Raw genomic sequence first — 20,897 nt, forward strand, 5'->3', positions numbered from 1 at the left:
CCATACTGGATTTTGGCAAATAGATCACGTGTCGCCGCCCCGCATTTCCTTCAGAGGCGGGGTTATAGAAACAGATTGTGTAGCCTATTCCTGGGTAAAATGACTCGTGAATTGGAAAACTTGTCAATATTAGTTTTAGTGATATGATATGCATGAATATGAACATTTTAGGGCAGTAGCCTAGTTTATGGAGTTACATTTTCTGTTTTGAGCAGAGGTAAGCCTATGGACCATCTAATTACGGTAGGCTACATGTGATGTAGCCAATGTGACATGGTTCTGTAAACCTAGCTGTTTAACATGAGGAAATAAACAAATGGATAATGATGGGAGACCAGAATTCATGCGTTGAAGGAGTTGGCTACTGTTTGATGAAAGATGACCTAGTAGGCTAGCCTACTCTGGTGGCCTATAATCCACACTTTCAAACAGAGAAAAAGGTTTTGTATGATCATTCAAGCCTATATGTTTTGCTTAAGCCCTGTCTCGTTGTTTACTCATCAATCCTGGCCATTATTTTCAGTAAGTAGAGCAATTTTGTCTGTCTGTCTCAACACTTGTGAGTACACCATCACTGAATGTAAAGGCTTTGCTGTTGTGACCTGGATGCATCCAACCTCTCAGCAGGTCAACAAATCATGACCAGATGGACTGCAACAAAAGATGATGTCATCCAATCTCTCCCAGCCTCCCTTCTGTTTTTATGGGATCAGTGACGTAAATCAGAGGGCATTCTTGGGACGGGAGCATCAGCATCTCATATCCACTCATCAAATAACAGAGGAGCATGGATTAACAGAAAGCACACAAGTTTAAAGCAGATTTGTAATGCGCCCAGAGGATGTCATGATGGCCTTAGCTCCACCCCGCCTTTTCATGCACTAGTGGCTTAGGTGGTTTACTGCTGGTTGCGCAGCAAATAGCTGTGGTCAAGCAAAAGTTTGTGCAGTTTCCAGTAATTTAAGAGTGATCATATCTCAACCCAATCACTGTGAGGATATTTCTGCACATTCCCCTTTTGTGACATCTGTGAAACCAGTTAAGAGAGAAAAAAAGGACCTAATAGTACAACTATTAGTATCAATGAGTCATAACAGGTTGGTCAATTTGCTTTAATACTAAACCTATAAATAAAACACATATTAATTTGTATATTGTGCACGGCCCTTAACATTTCTCTTATTTGCATAATTATACATAAGCGGCTCATAATGTGTTGTGCATTTAAATGATTTTGAATAAATCACACCATTATATAATAGGCCTACCCTTTATTTCAGGGAAGCTGTGCATTTTGTTCTGAACAAAAGTTATGGAAGGCAATAATTAGCATTACAATGCTCTCCCACCCTTCACTGTATGGGGCTAAAAGCATACAGCAAAATCTACTGTGGGAGTCACTTAGTCACGACAGCAGAACTGCCAGAAGCATGGCAGCAGGACGGGGCTGTTGAACCACATTATGTGCAGAGAAATGCATCATGTTATCTTTTCAGAACAAAATCCTTTGTGCAGTGATTTTTTCACTTTTCACTTTTTGATCCATGCTTTTAATCAATCCATTCAGAAAGGTCAGGCTACACTCATGTACTATTTTGTCACTGAATTCTGTATGAATTTGTTTTGACGAAGAATAACTTAGATTCTATTGTGTGGATGTTATTGTGTTTCTGTTGTCGGTGAGAGAAATACTGTATGATATCTGGGTTTTTTGGTAATTGGTGGTGCTGCAGGGCATTACCACAGATAGTGGAGATCTGAAAGGTAGAAAGGTCAGTGATAACATATCATCTGACTCATTTTACCAACTAATTCTACATTGGCTATGTCTGTTTTAACAGCTTAATCCAGAACTTTCAACTGGAAAACAATGACATCTTCATTTGATGATGGCATGTAGCTGTTGCAAACGTTTTAACATGTTGTGCCCTGAGAGCTTGTGTACTGTTTACCACTGTGGGCTGATTGAATCACTGTGTTCTCCTGCTTGATTCTTAGAGTGTAGTCTACTGCCATTCATTCTATTCTTACTGCTCTGTTTTCAATTCTTTTCTTTTTTATTGTTTGAGTATTATTTGACAACAATCAAATTCATTCAAATTCCTTGTTTGTATATGCAAACCTGGCCAATAAAGCTGATTCTGATTCTTTACATGAATGCAACCTGAGTGATTGATCATGTTTATAATGTATTTTAAAACAACACATAGGCTAAGACATGTACCTAGTTAATGGCTTAAGGACATGATAGATCAAATCCCAGCAAAATAAATGATGTTAATTACAGTTAGGGAATTAACCATGTACCACATCAGTGAAAACTGTCCAAGATAATACCAGTGGAAGTAAACATCAAAAACACTTGATCAAGAAAATGAAAACAAATTCTGTGAAAAGCGGTGTAATTAAAAGTGTAGGAGCTAAACAAGCCAAAAAAGAGAGAGGTTCAGTCTTGTTTTCATGTGATGCATTTTTTTTCTTTTGCCCCGTGAGTTGTTTTTCGTCAGGAGAATTCCATTTGCACTTATCCTCCAAACAAAACATTCTGCAGAGAGCTGATAAAAATGCTAGAGAGAACGAGAGCGAATTCTCCTGTTGATAAAGCCAGACCCTTTCATGATCAAAGAGGCCCAGCAGCAGGCCCACTGAGCCACTGCCGATGGAGAGGGGCGGGAGCGCAGCTGCGTGGCCCACTAATGTACACAACATGACACACGTCTCTGATAGATCACAGTGCTCCACTGCAACTCCTCTTCTCTGTCTGGTCCTGTCCGCTCCGGGTCTCCGTACACGCACCCAAACGGCCCCTCCCTGTACGTTCACATCAGATGGTCCAGACGTGACGTATTTTGCCAATGATAGCAAAGTTCTTCCTGGATGTCTTTTGTCTCATCATCCAGGTATATTTTTTGGTGATAGCGCATCAGATTTATGAAATTCTGCGCAGAACTTCAGCTGCACTGCTCAAGACACCAAAATAACTGAAAAACACATACACCTGAAGGAAGATAAATATTTATTTTTAAAGATCCACAGACAGCATTCGCAGCAATGTCTTTAGCAGGCCTGATTTCCAAACATTTCCAGGCATGTAATTTCACAAAAAGATACTGTATGCCCAGAAACATTTCTTTGCACTATTCAAAAGTGCAAAGAAACAAAACAAAACAGCCCGCATAATCAGAAAGAATGATATATTTTTATATAACAGTTGAGCTCAGTTAATAGACAAGGAATAAAATGTCAGTAGCTCACCATTCATCATGTCATGGTTGCACCCAGCACAGAAGCAATAAAGAGTTCTGTCACTCACACTACCTCTTGCATCCTTCCAATGTACACCCAGAGAAAATGCAATGTGAGATATCCTACTGTAGATGGGGTGCACTTAAATAAAGAGAGAGGAATTGCACCCCCCTTTTCTCTATTTATTCACAACCGATGCTCCAGGCAACAGCCTACATGAGGATGGCACAGGTCATGCCTGCTGGAGAGAGTGCTGCTCTGGGTGCAGGATCTTTCCGTCAGCATGGAGAGGAAGGCTCCTGTGCAGAATCGCTGCTTGTAATTATATTACAACCTCTGTAGAATTTGTTTATTTCCCCCGAAAATGACAATCTTTTTTTCTCTCTCCAGCAGCACAGAATGCTTTTAGGGCCTTGGCGGCAATTTGCCATCATAATTAAGCAGAGTGAGTTTCCTTGCCACACTCCAAGCGGCGCCCTGTAGACGCTGTGCTGGTGCAGTGTGTCAGTAGGCAGCGATATAAGGAAATGATATAATAAAGGAATACGTTCTGAACACAAGTGATGCATCTCAACTAATAAGGAATACGTTCTGAACACAAGTGATGCATCTCAACTAATAAGGAATACGTTCTGAACACAAGTGAAGCATCTCAACTAATAAGGAATACGTTCTGAACACAAGTGAAGCATCTCAACTAATAAGGAATACGTTCTGAACACAAGTGATGCATCTCAACTAAAAAGGAATACGTTCTGAACACAAGTGAAGCTGCCAGCGCCCCATTAACTGTCAGCATTAGACCAGGGTGCCTGCAAAGACACCTTTCATCAACAGCAATGAAGTGCAATAAGAAGTCTTAAGCATGTGCAGTCACACTAACATAAAGTGCATAGTGATCCAAACTAAGCACAGGATACTGTTTATCTAAGTGAACAGAGCTTCTACCACATCTCAGCACCATGACTGAGCCAAAAGTCCTTTTGCGACTGGGATGGCAATGATACTTCACACATCTCAAACTAAGGGAAAACTGTCACCAACTTGAGGCTGGACATTAGCTGAGGTGAAAAGATTACATTCCACTGGCAGATGATGATAAAGTTGGTGGGTCTAACTCAATAACTCTGGGCATCAAGCATTTCCATTTAAAATATTTGGGCATCAGAACAGAAAATAGCACCAATGGGAATGTCATAAATGTTTCGAGCAAAGCTGACATGAGACACAAGGCTCTTAATCTACCATATAGCTGGGCGTCTGCCTTGGCTCCTAAATGGGCCTTTTCGTCTCTGTGGATTATTTTCCCTTTGAAGAGCCACGGAGACACTGGAGAAGCTGGTCTGGTGTTGCTTTTTTGTCCTCCCAGGTGCCAGTCAAAACAGCAGGGGTGCGAGCAGCATTCCGCTGCACCTCAGCTCCAGAGAGAGTTTTGGGAGCAGCAGCCATCTCCTTCCATTAACCCCCACGGTGCCAGGGAATTGCCCAAAGTTTCGGTGGCATATCCCAGAATCAAACTCCGTAGCAGTCTACAGGGTGCCCTCCGCAGCTTCCATGTTTTTGATGTGAAACACTGGGTCTCTTGCCAACTCTCATGTGGCTGCTGTTGTCCCACTGTCTTTTGCCGCTGGAGCTAGAGATGGCTCCTTAGGGAGCTTCCCCTGCCAGCTATTTCTGTGCATCGCCGCCGGCAATCTCCACTGTTTGTGTTTTTCCACACATCTGACAGTTCCAGCCTCCATCTCCCACAGGTTGCACTTATATAAGAGAGCCAATTAGCAGGAATGGCCCTATCAGGATGTAAACAGGCCGACCCTAGCAACCTGGCAACCAAGCAATAGTCAACCAAGGCCTGTCACAGGATGTGAGAACATCTCCAGTAATGAACGTAATTACATTTCCCCCTTGCAAGACAAGGCAACTGCAGGTGAAAGTGTCAGAGTTGCACAGGTTATTAAGGACATAATATAATTGCAATTGAACCATATTTAAGGTTGTGAAAGCTTGTGTTTAGTATAGAGTAGATTCAAATAGACGTAGAAAAAATGTCACATGAAATCTGGCTCCATAATGGGCTGCGTTAACTTCTGTGTTTTTAAACATTGACATTTGTCACAATTAGGCCAAACAGACCAATGAATGAACAGAGAGTCAGGCATGAAGATACCTTCAACCAGTGACATTTTCATTCATGATGATCTATACCTTACACCTTAGTCAAATATGAGGATTTAATTAATTATAATCTGGAGAGAAAAATATGATATTGGTTGTTATCTATTGCCTTTCATCTAAGTTGATAGGAACCAAATCAAATTGAATTGAATCCAAAAAGCGGTACCAAATTGTTGGAAGGGTTTAAATCATTAACATAATATTGATAAATGAGCTTAATTTTTATGCATGTCTCCAGGCTCTTTAAATATACTGCCATGGTTTGACAACAGCTGGCATGTTTCCTGCCCACTGTGACATTAAAATTACTATGGATATGTGAACACAGATAACACCGTTCCAGTCTCCCAAGAGACCGTGGAGCTACCTTTAACAAGTCAACACTGGCACATTTGTTCACAAAGCTAATGCAATTCAAACAGGGGAAATGGAAGATGCCACAACGGGCATTGTGCACTCTATTAACAAGTAAAAGCACTGCTCTAGCACTCACACACGAGTGCTTGTGCATATGTGCGCGCGCACACAAACACACACAGAGACACACAGAGACACACACAGACACACACAGACACACACAGACACACACACACACACACACACACACACACACACACACACATACACACACACACACACACACACCAGCCCTGCCATGAAAGAACATTTCTTTTCTTGTAGACATAATCTAATAATCCCCTTCTCCATTATCTTATTTAATTTCAGATTTCAGCCACCCACAGGGAGAAAAAAAAGGAAAACAGGGAAGTTCCTGTGCATCTGGCTAACCTGATTATTGCCTTGATTTTTGTTCTGCCATGGAAGTGGGCCCTAATTGGGCCCTGTGACAGTGTGTGGACTGAGCCATTCTGAGCTGTAATCCTCTGGATGGCATCATTAAAATGAAGCGCCGGGTAGGCAAGGCTGAAAAACACAGACATCTCAGGTTCCTTTTGAATCCACTCGTTTTCGGTTTCTGAGCTCAGATAGCTGTGAGCTGCCTATGGCACTGGTTTTCCCTTGACTCCACATAAGAAAGGGTTATTTTTCTCAGCAAATGGCCGATATTGAAACCTGAAGGGGAAGCTTCAGTTGGTAACATGTTAGGGTAGCTCTACTGTTGTCTCTGAACTATTCTCTCTCAAACAACATAACTCCGGAGTTCTATATTAGTGCATCGGCCGGGGACATTATCCCTTTTCTGTAACTCCATGAAACCCAGAGGCAACACTGTGCGCTACTGGACAATACAAGCACAACTTCACAGGAAAGGTCAGGTGTTACACACTGGAAACGCCTACCAGTTACATGTGGCTCTGCACTCACTTTTTCCTAGTTCATTTACATATTATGTGCATGTGTGTGAGCTTTCATGTCTACTTGTTTGTGTGCGAGTGAGTGAGAGAGAGTGTGTGTGTTAGTGTATGTGTATGTCATTCACACTCTTTTAGCAGACTGAGAGACACAAGCTCTTAGAGAGATGTTGGCAACGCTTCCTTGCTCGGCTCCTCAAGGTGCTTTAACTTGATAAGGAGGAGCGGGAGATTAATGGAATCTGTCCCCAGACCAGCAGCCAATCCCGTTAAACATGGCGAGGCTCTGCGTGGTGGAGCGCGAGTGATCCTTCAGCCTCTCCAAAGAAAGCCACAAATGCGGCCACAAACCCTCGCGGCAGCCTTCCCATGTGCTGTATCCGTCCTCCGGGGCACTGGCGGCAAAGACGCACACTCTCTCCCTTCCCCTCCTTTTGCATTCCGCCCGCCAGCCCCCAACCCTGCCATTTGCTCCTCTTCCCAACTCCATGGATTACATTTCCACACACGGCCTGTGTGCTGCTGTAGGAGGACGCAGCCAGTTGAACGCAGGTGGACTCACTGACCAGTAGCAGATAGGGAGGTGGCAGAGAGGGAAAACACTTGTCAGAACAAGAGTGCCAGAGTAAAACACAGATACTGCCTTTTGAAATTGAGGGAATTTGGCCAAAGGTCAAAAGCAAAACTGCAAGTGATGAACGAACAACAATTGGTTGTAGAGGAAACATTAACATGTGGAGACCATAAAAGGTGAATCATTTGCCACCAGAACATTGGTTTAGTCCCTTTGTCCATATATGCATGTCAAATATTAGGGAGAAGACACCACATAACTTCAACACTTCTTTTTTTCATTTTCAGAGTGCTGAATCTCAAATGAAATATGCATAGCTGTCCTCAGTCTATGAGTCAGTCACCCACTGTCTGCCTCAGGCCATAACATCGTATAGATACATAACTGCCTACTTTAACCCCTTTTGTCCTCCCCCAGAGGGCCTATTCAAGACAGCATGGTGCATGAAAACACATGTCATAGCCCTTTTCAAGACCCGTGAGGTGTTTCTGGCTCTGCATTGTTTCATGGCTTCCCATTCATTCCCACGTATTCCCACTGTTCCGACATCCTCTGCACACTATTTCTTTTTTTTCCGATGATGCAATATTGCATCTTCCGGCGCTCAAGCTCACTCACCCACTCACACAAAAACACAGATACACACATTAACTTAGCAGCAGCAACAACAATCATTGCCTACCTGATCTTTTGGGAAAAGAAGCAATGCATTTGCACCTGTCTTCTCTGATGCCCATGGCACACTTGAAAAAACAACCCTGATATTCCTACAGTCCTAAATGTACACCACGGTACATCCCCTCCTCTGAATTGTGTGACATGGTACTTGAACACCCACTTCCTAATTGCGTAATAATCTTTAGGCCTATTTGAACTAGAGCACATGGTATTTCCAGTGTTCCAGTGTTACTTCAAACCGGCCAAGTGGTGAAGTGTGACGCGTTGTTTTGTGCCACACAGCAGCATGTATGGTAAATAGAAACTACTTGAGTCCTGAGGTTAAAAGGAACAATTAGTACGCTCAGAAAATAACATCTTTATTGGAAAAGCATCTCTAATGGAATGCTACGTTTGAGCAAATCTGGAATCACTGGTCGCTATGGCATTTGATGCAATTTCACTGCTCCACATTACGGGCATCAGTGTGCATTTATGTGCTTGGAGCTAATTAGTATATTTATTGCACTATTAAGATTTTGTCCATGGTGTGTACCTTATTACTGCTTAGCATGCAATGGGGGTAGACAGTTCTGTCTTTGCAGCATGGTCCTGCCACTCATGAAAATGTGTGCTCAGGGTTTAGATAAGGCTCTCTGCATCCCTGCTCTGATGAAAAGGTATCGTTATCTGTCGATGTGTTTGTCAAATATGTGGAGGCTTTTCATTAAGATTGGCTTAGCAGCTCATTGCCAGTTGAAGGCAAATATGTGATTTGACAAAGATGTAACACTGTGTGGATTGGCTCCCGCAAACAAAGGGTTTAAGCCCTTGAGAAAATCCCACGATATGGTTCCATACACCTACAGCGAATCATGCAACCGCAGAGCGACAGGCCAGATCCTCTGTGCTGTTCCATTCGTGTGTGCGTCGCATTGCCACGCCATTCGCCAGCATCCACAAGCACACTGCCTCTCTCTTCATGCCTATTCCCTCACATTGTTTCAGAGGGAAAGGAGAGTGGCGAGGAGCGCAGGCCGCCACCGCTCTCATGATACTGAGAGAGCGCCAGACACACAATAACCCCCGCCACTAATCCACCAACAACACCAACGTACCATGGCTCTGGAGGGATGAGCTTTTGTGAGAGTAACGGCTTAAATTCGTACCTTTCTTGCAGCACAACTGAAGCCAGTTGGGGCCATGGTATCCATAGTAACAGAGGATTATAATGTCTTATGTAACCATGCCTGTGCATTTAAACCCCCTGGATGAACTGTGGTGCATCGATTTTATAACAAGGATGTGTTTTGAAGGCATGATTTTGTCTCAGAAACTGAATGCCTGTAAATATGTATTGTATCTTGACTGACATGTTCAGCTTGTTTAAATGCCAGTGTCCTTTTTGTTGCAAACCTGAGAACCTGAGAATGAGTTTTGGCTGGTCTTAAAACAAGACCTTTAAAATAACCATATTTTATCCCTGGAGTAATCCTCAGTCGTCTACTGGCTGGATTCCTACAGAAAAGTTATTTTAATCTAATATTAATCTGCATTCCACCCTGGCACAGGTTTGACTGTTTTCATGGCCAAGACAGTGTTCTTTTTTCACTGTGTCCCTTGGAGGATTAATTCATTCTGATTAGTTGTAAAAAGATGTTATGAACTATGCTGCAGCTTCTCTCTACAGAAATAAAACCATCAGTTTAGCTGTGGAGTGAAGGGGCCAGGAACCTGGAGAATACGGTCACATTTACCACCGAGAATCATTGCAGGCCATTCAGTTACCTACCCGTTCGCAATTGATAGAAGGAGCAGGAGCTCTGGTCTGTGTCTTATGCTCCAAACGATAGAGAACAAAGTACTATTAGTGTGATTGCTGGCCTGAACCGCTCCTCTCGGTGTCCTTATGTAGTGTGATTCTGGGCTCCTTCCAGACTTGCCATCTGTTAGTCTTTGTTAATGACACAGTTCTGCGCTGCGTGCATCGTATTGCTGCTAGTCTGTTTAATCACACATTCACTGGAGTGCATCATCTTCATCCTCTGGTCGGGTTAGGCTTCCTGCTTTGCTCTCCCATGAGGAGAACTCCAGGCAGGGCAAAAAAGATAATGTATACACAGAGAGAGAGAGAGAGAGAGAGAGAGAGAGAGAGAGAGAGAGAGAGAGAGAGAGGCTCACCTTATGAGAATTTTGGTACCGATTACACATTTCTAAAGCAAGCCTGTTCCATAAATTGCATGTCTCATACAAGCAACATCCACAACATTATGTAATGTTTGTTTACTGACAGCACAGCCATCTCCACAAAACACAGTGGCAGTTTTCAGGGAGGGGATGGAGGGAAGATAGTCTTTCACATAACTTAAAAAATATTACACAAACAAGTAGGATTTACCATTCATTGATTAAGAATTTCCTATTATATTTGTTTTGGTGTGACATAGTGAAAATACCATCATCGGCTCTACTCAAACCATTAGATTTCTATGGTATCACAAGGCCATATGAGGTATACAATCTATTCTGTCCATTCATTGAAACTCTCAGAAACTGAGTTAACAAAACTACACCATTCTGAGTAGGCTGGGTGTATGAGGATTCTCATCTTTGGATGTTGACTGTATCAAACCAAGCATTGCATTCAGTTCAGATTATTCCACAAAAGGACATTATATTGTAATGTTTGTTTCCATAAGTATACCAAAGAAAAGATGGCATGAACATCCCTCTCAGGGGAGAGAGCAACAATTAAGCAGCCATCAGCAATGCCATGGTGATGCATACACACTGTTCTGATGAATCCAATTCCTGCCCCTTGTGAGGTGTTGATTGATATCTGTTGTGAAGCAAAATGAACACCTACCATAAACCACCAACAATGTACTGGCCATTTGAATCAGCACTTATACAGAAATTGCTTGATGATTTTCCTGGGGAAAACTCCATCAGTCTGCAGCAATGTTCCACCAAATTTTCCCAGGAGAAATGTTAGTTTGTAAAAACAGCTGCAGCCTCGCTGTCTGACATTCTAACAATCTTGGATGGATCTAATTTTCTGCACCATAGTTGTTGTAACAGCCACCAATCTCTGGTGGCGATTTATAGATGTCTGGAATAAGAAAACCTAATTCCGAAACATGGAATTATTCACATGAGGCGCAACGTTCTGAACGTATGAGATCTGGAGGAAGTGGCTTTTTTAAAAAATTAATTACACAACACCCTCTGCAATGTCTGTGTGAGCCTGAAAAACATGAGAGTGTGTTGGGTGGGTGGAAGGTGTTATCTGCTGTGTGAGTTCACAGTAGGTAGGATTGGAGTCGGGGGTGGCAGCTCCAGCCTCTGCGAGTAGTCTGTGTGACTCACGCTGGCCTGCTGAAGACACCAGAGGCTAGGGGCCCGGGGCCGGGTCAGACACCAGAGGCTAGGGGCCCGGGGCCGGGTCAGGCTGGACCGATGCAACCAAAGCAGGTTCATGTATACATGTTTCCAAAGATCATAGCAGTACTGGGTACTGAGGTGTGTTATTTTTCATTGCTTGACCAAATGAGATCATTGGAACAAATTGACGCCTTGTGGAAAGTCCACGTGGATATTAGCTGTTAGTGATTTGTATTTATATTTTCTCCTGTGTGTGTGATTCCAGAAGTCCAGAGAAAGACTTCTGGCTGACTGAGTAACTTCAATGTTTATGTCTGTTTAAGTGTGGTGATGTTATTTTGTGCCTATTCTTTTAGCTTGGTTGATTTATCAAATGTAAGATTAATTGATAACACTGGAAATCATTCACTCACATGGTTATGTAAACTTTTATCCACATCTTTAATTACTATTTTCCTGAGTACCTTCTTTAGGCTTTTTCTAAAACTCCCCGGTTAAAAGGAAGTGTTTTTTTCCAAAGACAAATGTCCATATTTGCCCATAAATGAATCCAAGGAGTACAACGGACACATTGGTTTTTTTCCTGCTCCTGTTGGTTTCTTACTGGTAACCTGTTTTGTTCTGAGACCTGTTGAACAAATCCTGACCTGCTAGTGTGTCCACTGACCTTGACTTGAAGTTTGAGCATCAGGTGTGGCTCTAAAGACAGGCAGCTGATGCAGGGATCATGGCCTTCCATTCATATCAACATGGAAATGAAATGTCAACAAGAGAGCACAAAAAGAGCAGAAACCAAATCATTCGAGATCATACATTCTGTCATCTTGTTTAGAGGCCAGACTGCCAGCCTCTGTTTAAATCCATCCCAAGTTATTGCACACACCTGGGCTGTAATTACCTCCAATTGAACCAATTTCTTATTCAGCATCAAGTAGCCATTAGGGAGCAGCTATGCAAATTGGCCATGATTATGGAGGAAGCACGGCAACACAGTTTAATACCTGGAGTACTTCACCTTGTGTTATAACTAGAAGAACATGTATGCTTCGTAGTTGTAATATAAAGAATATTTATTACAGTGCATCTTCCTAGTTTCTTGTTCTTGTTCTTCCTTCTTAACGCGTTTAATGCAGCTTCAACCATTTAACGTAGAATCTTCATTCAAAATTTGTTACGTAGGTCTTAGGACAAGAACTTTGTAACTTTTATACTTTTTGAAATATTAAATAAAAACTATTAAAATTTCCCCCATAGACTTAACATTGGGCTGATGACATCACGTAAGGGATAATGTATAGAACGCCGGTCATTATCGGAAAATAATTCAAGACAGGATGAACAGAACCCTGACGCGCAGCGGTTTACATATGTGACCCTGTAAAGCGGAACCAGTCATTTCGGTAAAATGTATTAAATTAAGTTATTGTGCTTACCCGAACGGCCATAAACTAAGCTTTCCAACAATATGTATATCGAGGGTATTACACAAACTATCGCTTAGATAACAGCATCCAAAGTTGACATGGTTCTCCTGTCACGATATGCCAGAAGAGGAGAAATCACCTTTTTAAGTGGCGCGTGCACAACGGGAATGACAGCAAATGTGTTGAATCTTCGCCGGGTTTAACAGTCAAAACGTATGTTTTTCCGTGAAATGCATTCACAATATGAAACTGTAGACTAGGCTATAGTCGAATTATGCGAAAACGTGAAATTCAACATTTTAACCCGGAAGTTTGTTATTGTTGTTTTTCTCAAAATAACGTTGTGCGCAAAATGACTGATTTCGCTTTGAATGGTCACATATAAGTAAACTAAGCAACCTGATTAGCATGGTTAGCATTGTTAACATTGTTAGCATAACTGCTAAAAACATCAGCTAAGTTAGCTAAGCAATCTCATTAGCATGTTACCATTATTAACATAACTGCCAGTAAAAATAGCTAAACATCAAACATCTATTAAACTATATGCCTCTCAACATCCATTTAAACAATCAATAACAATCAACATCCATTAAACTATCTGTCTATCAACATTCTTTAAATTGTTTTTCTATCAACAACTTTTAAACTGTCTACCTTCATTATCAACTTTCATTAATCTATGCAGCCACCATATCTACCCTAGCAACACGTAAGTAACCTATCTACACTATCTATCTATACAAGTTTCGCATTTTCCTGCACTGGTAATTCCTTGGAGTTGATTTTCTAGTTATTTTTATTCTTTCTCACAGGTCTCACAGAGAGCACAGCATTCCTTATATATATATATATATATATATATATATATAGTATATACACATATATATGGCACAGTAGGTTAGGTAATACTGTACGCACATTTAAAAAAAAAGATTTTTTTTTTTTTAAATGTCGACAAGGCCTTCAAATGAGAAGTGTAGTATTCCTACCATTAAATGTCTATGTCACTCAGTCACTGTCAGTAAAGGATCAGATTGGAGTCAGATTGAGTAACTCCTCATAAGTTCTATGTTAAGGGCTGTATTCACAATCACTAGCCTACTAATACTAATCAGAAGGGCACTCACAGAGCATAGACTCTGGCAAGACCAGATGCCCTGTCTTGATATGACAACGATAGTGAAAAATAATTAGGGAATTTGCCATGTCAGTCAGATCCTTTTAAAAATGGCATGAGTTCCTTGCCTATGCTATATCTCTACCAAGATTCATGAAAGTTGGCATTTTTGTGTAAACCCATTGAAATAGTTACCATAAAATGTCAGATATATAGTTGGTATGGTCAGAATTACTTGTTCATGGACAAAAAGAATAAAAGTATAGATAATGGAATGGATTGGTCCGCACACTGGGTAGGCTCCAAAAATACACTTTATTAACTATATAAAAAGGCAAAGTTTCGATCCGCAGTGGGATCTTCTTCAGGCAATGAGAACAATGGTCTGAGATGTCATTTATCACATGACCTACAGGTAGGCTACCTGGAAGAGTTAAGCGCACCCGTAAGGTGACAAGTGGCATAGAATGCGTCTAAACGCACTTTACTGTCATAGACAGTTTCCGCGTTTCGCCTACAAGCGCTCGCCTAACATCTCCAATTTGGTCGTAAGAGCTGACTTACCACCTGAGAAACCACCACCGATTTTCTCACCTCTCCCTGACGGAAATTACAGGTGCGCACGGTGTGCCCAATGCAATTTCACATATAAATGCAACACATATACCCATCCACATACCGGGAAGGTGCTAAAAATAAAAGGGGTTATATCATGCAATACGAAGAATGTAATTTACATGATCAAGTGCCCTTGCGGCCTTGCTTATTATAGGCAAGACTACACGCCATATTAAAACACGCATTGCGGAACATATAAGCAACATACGGCAAAATGACCAAAAAAACCCAGTAGCTGTGCATTTTAACACTTTTAAACATAACTTGTCGACTCTCAAATACATTGGCATCGAGCACGTATCCACCCCCAGACGTGGAGGCGACATTGATAACCTTCTCCTTAGAAGGGAAGCATTCTGTTGTGTATGAAACTATTACACACACACATTCAACCTTAGTACTGCCTATTCAGTAATAAAGACACAAGGGTTCTTGTTAACGAGCTTGCTGCTCCTTTACTTCATTCGATCACGTTACAACCACGTTAGAACATCTCAATGCGCATGTCTCTATCTTACAATGCTATCAATGCGCAGTAACCATATAAGGTATAGAACAGGAACACACAACATATAGTGCCTGAATAACATACATACATAACACTCCTCCCGTACAGCATTGATGTACACATTACAACCTAGGAGGACCTATCATGTATAAACTCATTTCAAACTAAGCTACACTAAGCATTCTAAACTAATCACATGTCCTCAGTCGGAGGGTTGAGAGTTTCTCAGGTGGTCTACGGATTCTCTCTGGGTAACGCCTCACAGGTACTGGGGTGACACTTGCAGTAGGGCATTGAACAACAGGTGTATCAGTCCCAGAGCCATCTTCAGTGTTTCCAGAGATGTCGGCGGTGTCTGGTTCTGGATCATTCAACTCAGGGCCATCAGAGCAAGATGTAGGGTCTGCGTCCATTGTTGTCGGCCCAGCTGCATCCAACAGTTGATCCACGTGTCTACGCCATACCATGTCATGGCCGATGTCGACTGTGTATGTTAATGGTCCAGTCTGTGATGTAATGGTGCCTGACTGCCATTTCTGTGTATTGTTCCGATAGTCTCTGGCTAGTACACGCTGTCCAACACGGAAGGTGCGCAGAGGTCGCATGTTTGAGCGTAGGGCAGACTTAGACTGTTTCCGCTGCACATGCTGGTGTAGGTTGGGCTTCAATAAGTCCAATCGTGACCTCAGTGGTCGTCCTAGAAAGAGCATGGCTGGAGTCTGTCCAGTTGTGGCATGTGTACTGTTACGATAAGCCAACAGGAAGTTTGCCATCTTGTGCTGTAGTGACCCACTGTCTTTGTCCATGGCCTTAATGGACTGCTTGAAAGTCTGGATAAAGCGTTCCGCTTGTTCGTTTGAGGCTGGGTGATATGGCACAACGGTGGTGTGTTGTATGCCATTCTTCCTAACAAAGCGCTGGAACTCTTCGGAAGTGAAAGGTGTTCCGTTATCACTTACGATTTGATGTGGTAGACCTGTGCGTGAAAACAAGGCTCTTAAGAGGTCAACAGTCTTTGCCGAGGTTACGGTCCTTGTGCAGAAAACCTCAGGCCACTTTGAGTGAGCATCAACCACAACCAAGTACATGCGGTCAAGGAAGGGTCCTGCGTAATCAATATGCACCCGTTGCCACGGCTTCGAAGGCCATTCCCACACATGTAATGGTGCTGTTGATGGTGACTTTTGAGTCTGTTGACACCCGCTACATGTCTTGGCCATTGTTTCCAGCTGCTGATCAATTCCAGGCCACCATACAAAGCTTCGGGCCAGACACTTCATCTTCACCACGCCTAAGTGTCCTTCGTGCAGTACAGTCAGAACCCTGGAACGCAGCTTCGGCGGTACAATCACCCTCGCTCCCCACAAGATGCATCCCTGGTTCACTGTAAGTTGTTCACGTCGGCTGGAATAGCTTGGCAATGATGAATCACCCTTGTTTGGCCAACCTTTCAGAGTTAGGTCATATACTCTGGACAAGATAGGGTCGCGGCCTGTCTCAAGCCTGATTTCTTCACTGGTGACTGGTAACGGATCCACTTGTGCCATATGGAACATGTTCACGAGTTCTTTGGTGTTTTCCGGCGGTGGCGGTTGTAGCGGCAGCCGGGAAAGTCCGTCAGCATTCCCATGCTGAAGAGTGCCTTTATATTCAATGCTGTAGGTGTGAGCACCCAAAAACAAAGCCCACCGTTGTAGACGTGCAGCAGCCATTGCTGGAACCCCCTTAGTTGGGTTGAAAATTGACACTAGCGGTTTATGATCTGTAAGAAGCGTGAAGTGTTTTCCGTACAAGTACTGATTGAACTTCTTCACTCCCCAGACCAAACTAAGAGCTTCTCGATCAATTTGCGCATAGTTGCGTTCTGCTGCATTCAAAGATCTTGAGGCAAATGCTATTGGTCGCTCTGTTCCATCAGCAACCCTGTGTGATAGCACTGCTCCAATCCCGTATGGGGAAGCATCGCAAGCAAGTTTCAGTGGCAACTGGGGGTCATAATGCGTTAGCACATTGTCTGACGTGACTAGCTGCTTCGCTTGCTTGAAGGCATTTTCACATTCTTTAGACCAGTGCCATTTAGTCCCACTTTGGAGTAGACAGTTCATTGGGTGTAGCACTGCTGAGAGATTAGGCAGAAATTTACGGTAATAATTGACCAAGCCTAAGAATGATCGCAATTGAGTAACATTCTGTGGTGGCGGTGCCTGTAAGACAGCATCAATTTTGTCTTTGCATTTGTGTAGTCCATCTTTGTCAATTTTGTGACCACAGTATTCAATGGTATCCTGGAAAAACTCACACTTGGCTTTGTTGGCCCGTAATCCAAAATCTTCCAATCTCTTGAGTACTTTTTCCAGGTTTGCAAGATGGTCGTCATCATTGATTCCGGTAATAACAATGTCGTCCAAATAGCACTGTGTATTTGGTATGCCTTGCAGAACTTGTTCCATGGCCTTCTGCCATATTGCTGGAGCTGAGGCAATGCCGAAGACCAGGCGGTTGTACTGATAGAGACCTTTTGTGGTGTTGATCGTCAGGTACTTTTTAGAAGTCTCGTCCATCTCCATCTGTAAGTACGCCTGTGCTAGATCAATCTTTGAGAACCGCTTACCCTGGCCCAGTGCTGCAAATATGTCATCAATACGCGGTAAGGGGTATTGTTCAGCTTTCAGGACTGGATTGATGGTTACTTTAAAATCCCCACAGATACGTACCGAGCCATTTCCTTTCACTACTGGAACTATAGGCGTCGCCCATTCAGACCAGTCAACTTTGGATAATATGCCCTCGTTTTCCAGTATGTGGAGCTCATTCTCGACTTTCGGACGAAGGGCATACGGTACCTGTCGAGCTTTATGAAATTTGGGGACTGCCTCATCTTCCAACACAATCTGTGCTTTCATGTGCTTCAACGTTCCAATCCCCTCCTGGAAGACTTTTCCTGCATTTGAGAGCATTGTATTCAGTCTTTCAGTTGTAGAGTGGCTGCTCTGTTTTTCAGTGACTGTTATAGATTGCATTTCCTTGATTGACTGCCAATCTAGTTTCACTTCGCGTAGCCACTCACGTCCAAACAGGGGCGCACCTCCTCTTTCTATGACATACAAGGGCAGCACATGCTTTTGATCACCATATTGGACTTTAACTGTGACCATTCCCATTGGTGCTATCCTCTCCCCAGTGTATGTTTTGAGAATCACAGTCGTAGGCTGCAATTTCAGATTTGAGAAGTGTGCCTGATAGTCTTTATTGGAGATTACTGACAAGGCGGATCCAGTGTCCAGCTCCATGTTCAAGATCACTCCTTCCACTTTGGGTTTCACCCAGATTATTCCCCTGTTGGGTCTTTTTAGTGAGCATACATCAAAACAAGCTAGGTCTTCTTCAGACTCTGAATCAGAATTGCAAGTTTCAATGTCATGCATATTTTGCTTTTTATCCTTGTATTTATTAAACTTTTTCTCTGTCATTTTACTTTTGCACATTTTCTGTATGTGACCTGTTTTCTGGCACTGTCTGCATTCTTTATCTTTAAACCAACAATCAGCTGGAGTGTGTGACTTCTTTCCACACCGAAAGCATGAGAGAGTTTTCTGTTGTCTCTTGTCTATTTTGTTCACATGACACTCTTGCGCCATCTGTTGTTGCAATTCCACTGTGTCTTTAGCAGCGGTCTCCATTGACGTGGCTATTTCAATTGCACGTTGGAATGTAAGCACCCTCTCGGTTAAGAGTCTTTTTTGTATATTATCATTGTGCAGCCCACATACAAATCTGTCTCGTAGTGAATCTGCTAAATTAAGTCCAAAGTCGCAATGCTCAGCCAGTTTTCTAAGCACAGCTACAAAGTCTACAATTGACTCAGTTTTTAGCTGGTTTCGTTTGTGGAACCTAAAACGTTCAGCGATGACGAGTGGCTTGGGGTTCAGGTGATTCTGTAGCACAGTAACGATATCATTGTATGACTTTTCAGCTGGTTTAGTGGGCGCCAAGAGGCTACGTAGTAGGTTATAGGTTTTAGCTCCCATCACACTCAGTAGTACTGCTACCTTTTTCCCTTCAGCTACGTCGTTTGCCACACAATACTGATCCAATCTTTCGACGTATGTTGCCCAATCTTCCGATGAGCTATCAAAACTATCAATTTTTCCAATTCCCCCTGCCATAATTCGTTTGTTTCCCGTTTCGTTTTCACTTCGTTCAGTCATGTATCTTCTTTGCAATTAGCTAGCATTCATTCAAGTTAGTGTTCAGCTTAGCTTGGCAGAACAACCTAGCTTACTCACGACTCCCGTCTGTGCAGATGCCTGTTCCTCTCGCTCGCGAAGTTTTTCTCTTCTCTTTCTCACACATGAACGAGTAGCCTATCAAAATCTCACAAATCCTCGTCGCCAATTGTTGTGTATGAAACTATTACACACACACATTCAACCTTAGTACTGCCTATTCAGTAATAAAGACACAAGGGTTCTTGTTAACGAGCTTGCTGCTCCTTTACTTCATTCGATCACGTTACAACCACGTTAGAACATCTCAATGCGCATGTCTCTATCTTACAATGCTATCAATGCGCAGTAACCATATACAGATGGTACGGGTTGAGAATGCTCCTTTCTTTCCCGCACATCGGGACTCCCGAAGCATCGGGACTTTAATTAAAACTGCAACCGCAAGGGGGCAACATAAGACCGCCTTAATAAAATGAAGGTTCGGCTCATACCGGAAAACACGGAAAAACCCGAAGACACCGCGCTGGTGACAAGCGGAGAAAAGAGACATCACGCTCGGCATGTCAGATTGCAGTTTCAGAGTTTTCGAATGTTTTACAGCGTACCTCACAGCTGGCTCTCTCACTCGACGTAGCCTATAACTCAGTCAGTCCAGCAGACAGACACACCTAATTGTATGGCTCTATGTTTAAACACATCAAATTAGCAAGCATTTCCGCAGCAACGTTTGCTTTCTTTTTCTGTCGGTCCGCGGTTGCTTGGTCAATTGCGCAGCAAATTATCAGATCACCGGACCTAATTTCACCCCATGTCTCGCGGACCAGCAGCAGTCTCCAAGTTTCGCGGCCCATAGTTTGAGAAACGCTGCATTAAAGTGTCATTAGGTTGTAGGCTATATGTTTAGTGATTTCTTTGTGTGTTTTTCATTGTAGTGTGTGTGCATTGAGTGAGTAGTTCCTTAAAATACGGAACAAAGAGCGTCCCGTAGCCTATCTGTTCAATACGGAAGAAGACTAACTATTACTTATATATTTCTTATAACGAAACGCGAAGAAAAAATACGAGGACTGACCATCTCGTTTATCCGCGTTTCCCCCAATAACATGGCGACAAAGATAAATAAATATGATTTGACATTTAAGCTGATTGCTGACAAATTTGCCACACAATTCGGGAGAAGCAGCGGACAGGAGCGCCACCACAAGCAAGCACTTCTAGCCCAAATTAACATGGCAACGTTGCCTATGACTAAAGTGTCTAAGTAGGCTAGTCCTACTAATATTACATTTGATTGGTAGCATGTTTGTAGCGCGCCAGTTTACCCATCCCCTACATCAAAACAGCTTAGAATCAACCGAATCAGCTGTGTCGGCGTTAGGCTGTAGGCGATTTTCTATAACCATTTTCATTCATTTCAACAATGGTTCATTGAAACGTCGTTTGAATAATTTCGCCAGTCATCACCTTCATTGTAATGATTAAATGAGATTAAGGAGTCGACTATTGACGGATATGCGGTCTTCATCATTTTGAAATGCGGGATGAAACTTTCTGCCACCTGGTGGTTGTTTGGGTACATTGCCTTAGGCTCGAAAAAATTCGGCTTGACGGCCTGCGGGATCTCTTCGGGAGTCCCGCGGGAGAAGGTG

The 20,897-nt window shown here is 42.7% G+C and overlaps 1 protein-coding gene across 1 annotated transcript; it reads right to left on the reverse strand.

Moving 5' to 3' along the window:
• Positions 1-16,577: 16,577 nt before the first annotated feature.
• On the reverse strand, positions 16,578-17,976 carry LOC134077964 (uncharacterized protein K02A2.6-like). Its single transcript, XM_062533598.1, has 3 exons — positions 17,176-17,976; positions 16,719-17,004; positions 16,578-16,675 (listed from the first exon to the last, which is right to left on the reverse strand). The coding sequence occupies exons 1-3, from the start codon at positions 17,974-17,976 to the stop codon at positions 16,578-16,580; spliced, it is 1,185 nt and encodes a 394-aa protein (XP_062389582.1).
• Between the last annotated feature and the right edge of the window lie 2,921 nt (positions 17,977-20,897).

This window comes from Sardina pilchardus, chromosome 4 (genome assembly GCF_963854185.1).
Source record: "Sardina pilchardus chromosome 4, fSarPil1.1, whole genome shotgun sequence".
NCBI classification, from domain to species: Eukaryota; Metazoa; Chordata; class Actinopteri; order Clupeiformes; family Clupeidae; genus Sardina; species Sardina pilchardus.

Coding starts and splice junctions, on each gene's coding strand:
- LOC134077964 (XM_062533598.1), bottom strand. CDS start 17,976: ATGCTCTCAAATGCAGGAAAAGTCTTCCAGGAGGGGATTGGAACGTTG. Junction 17,005..17,175: donor TGCGATCATTCTTAGGCTTG/GTCAATTATTAC, acceptor TATGACCCCCAG/TTGCCACTGAAACTTGCTTG. Junction 16,676..16,718: donor TCCAGCAATGGCTGCTGCAC/GTCTACAACGGT, acceptor TCACACCTACAG/CATTGAATATAAAGGCACTC.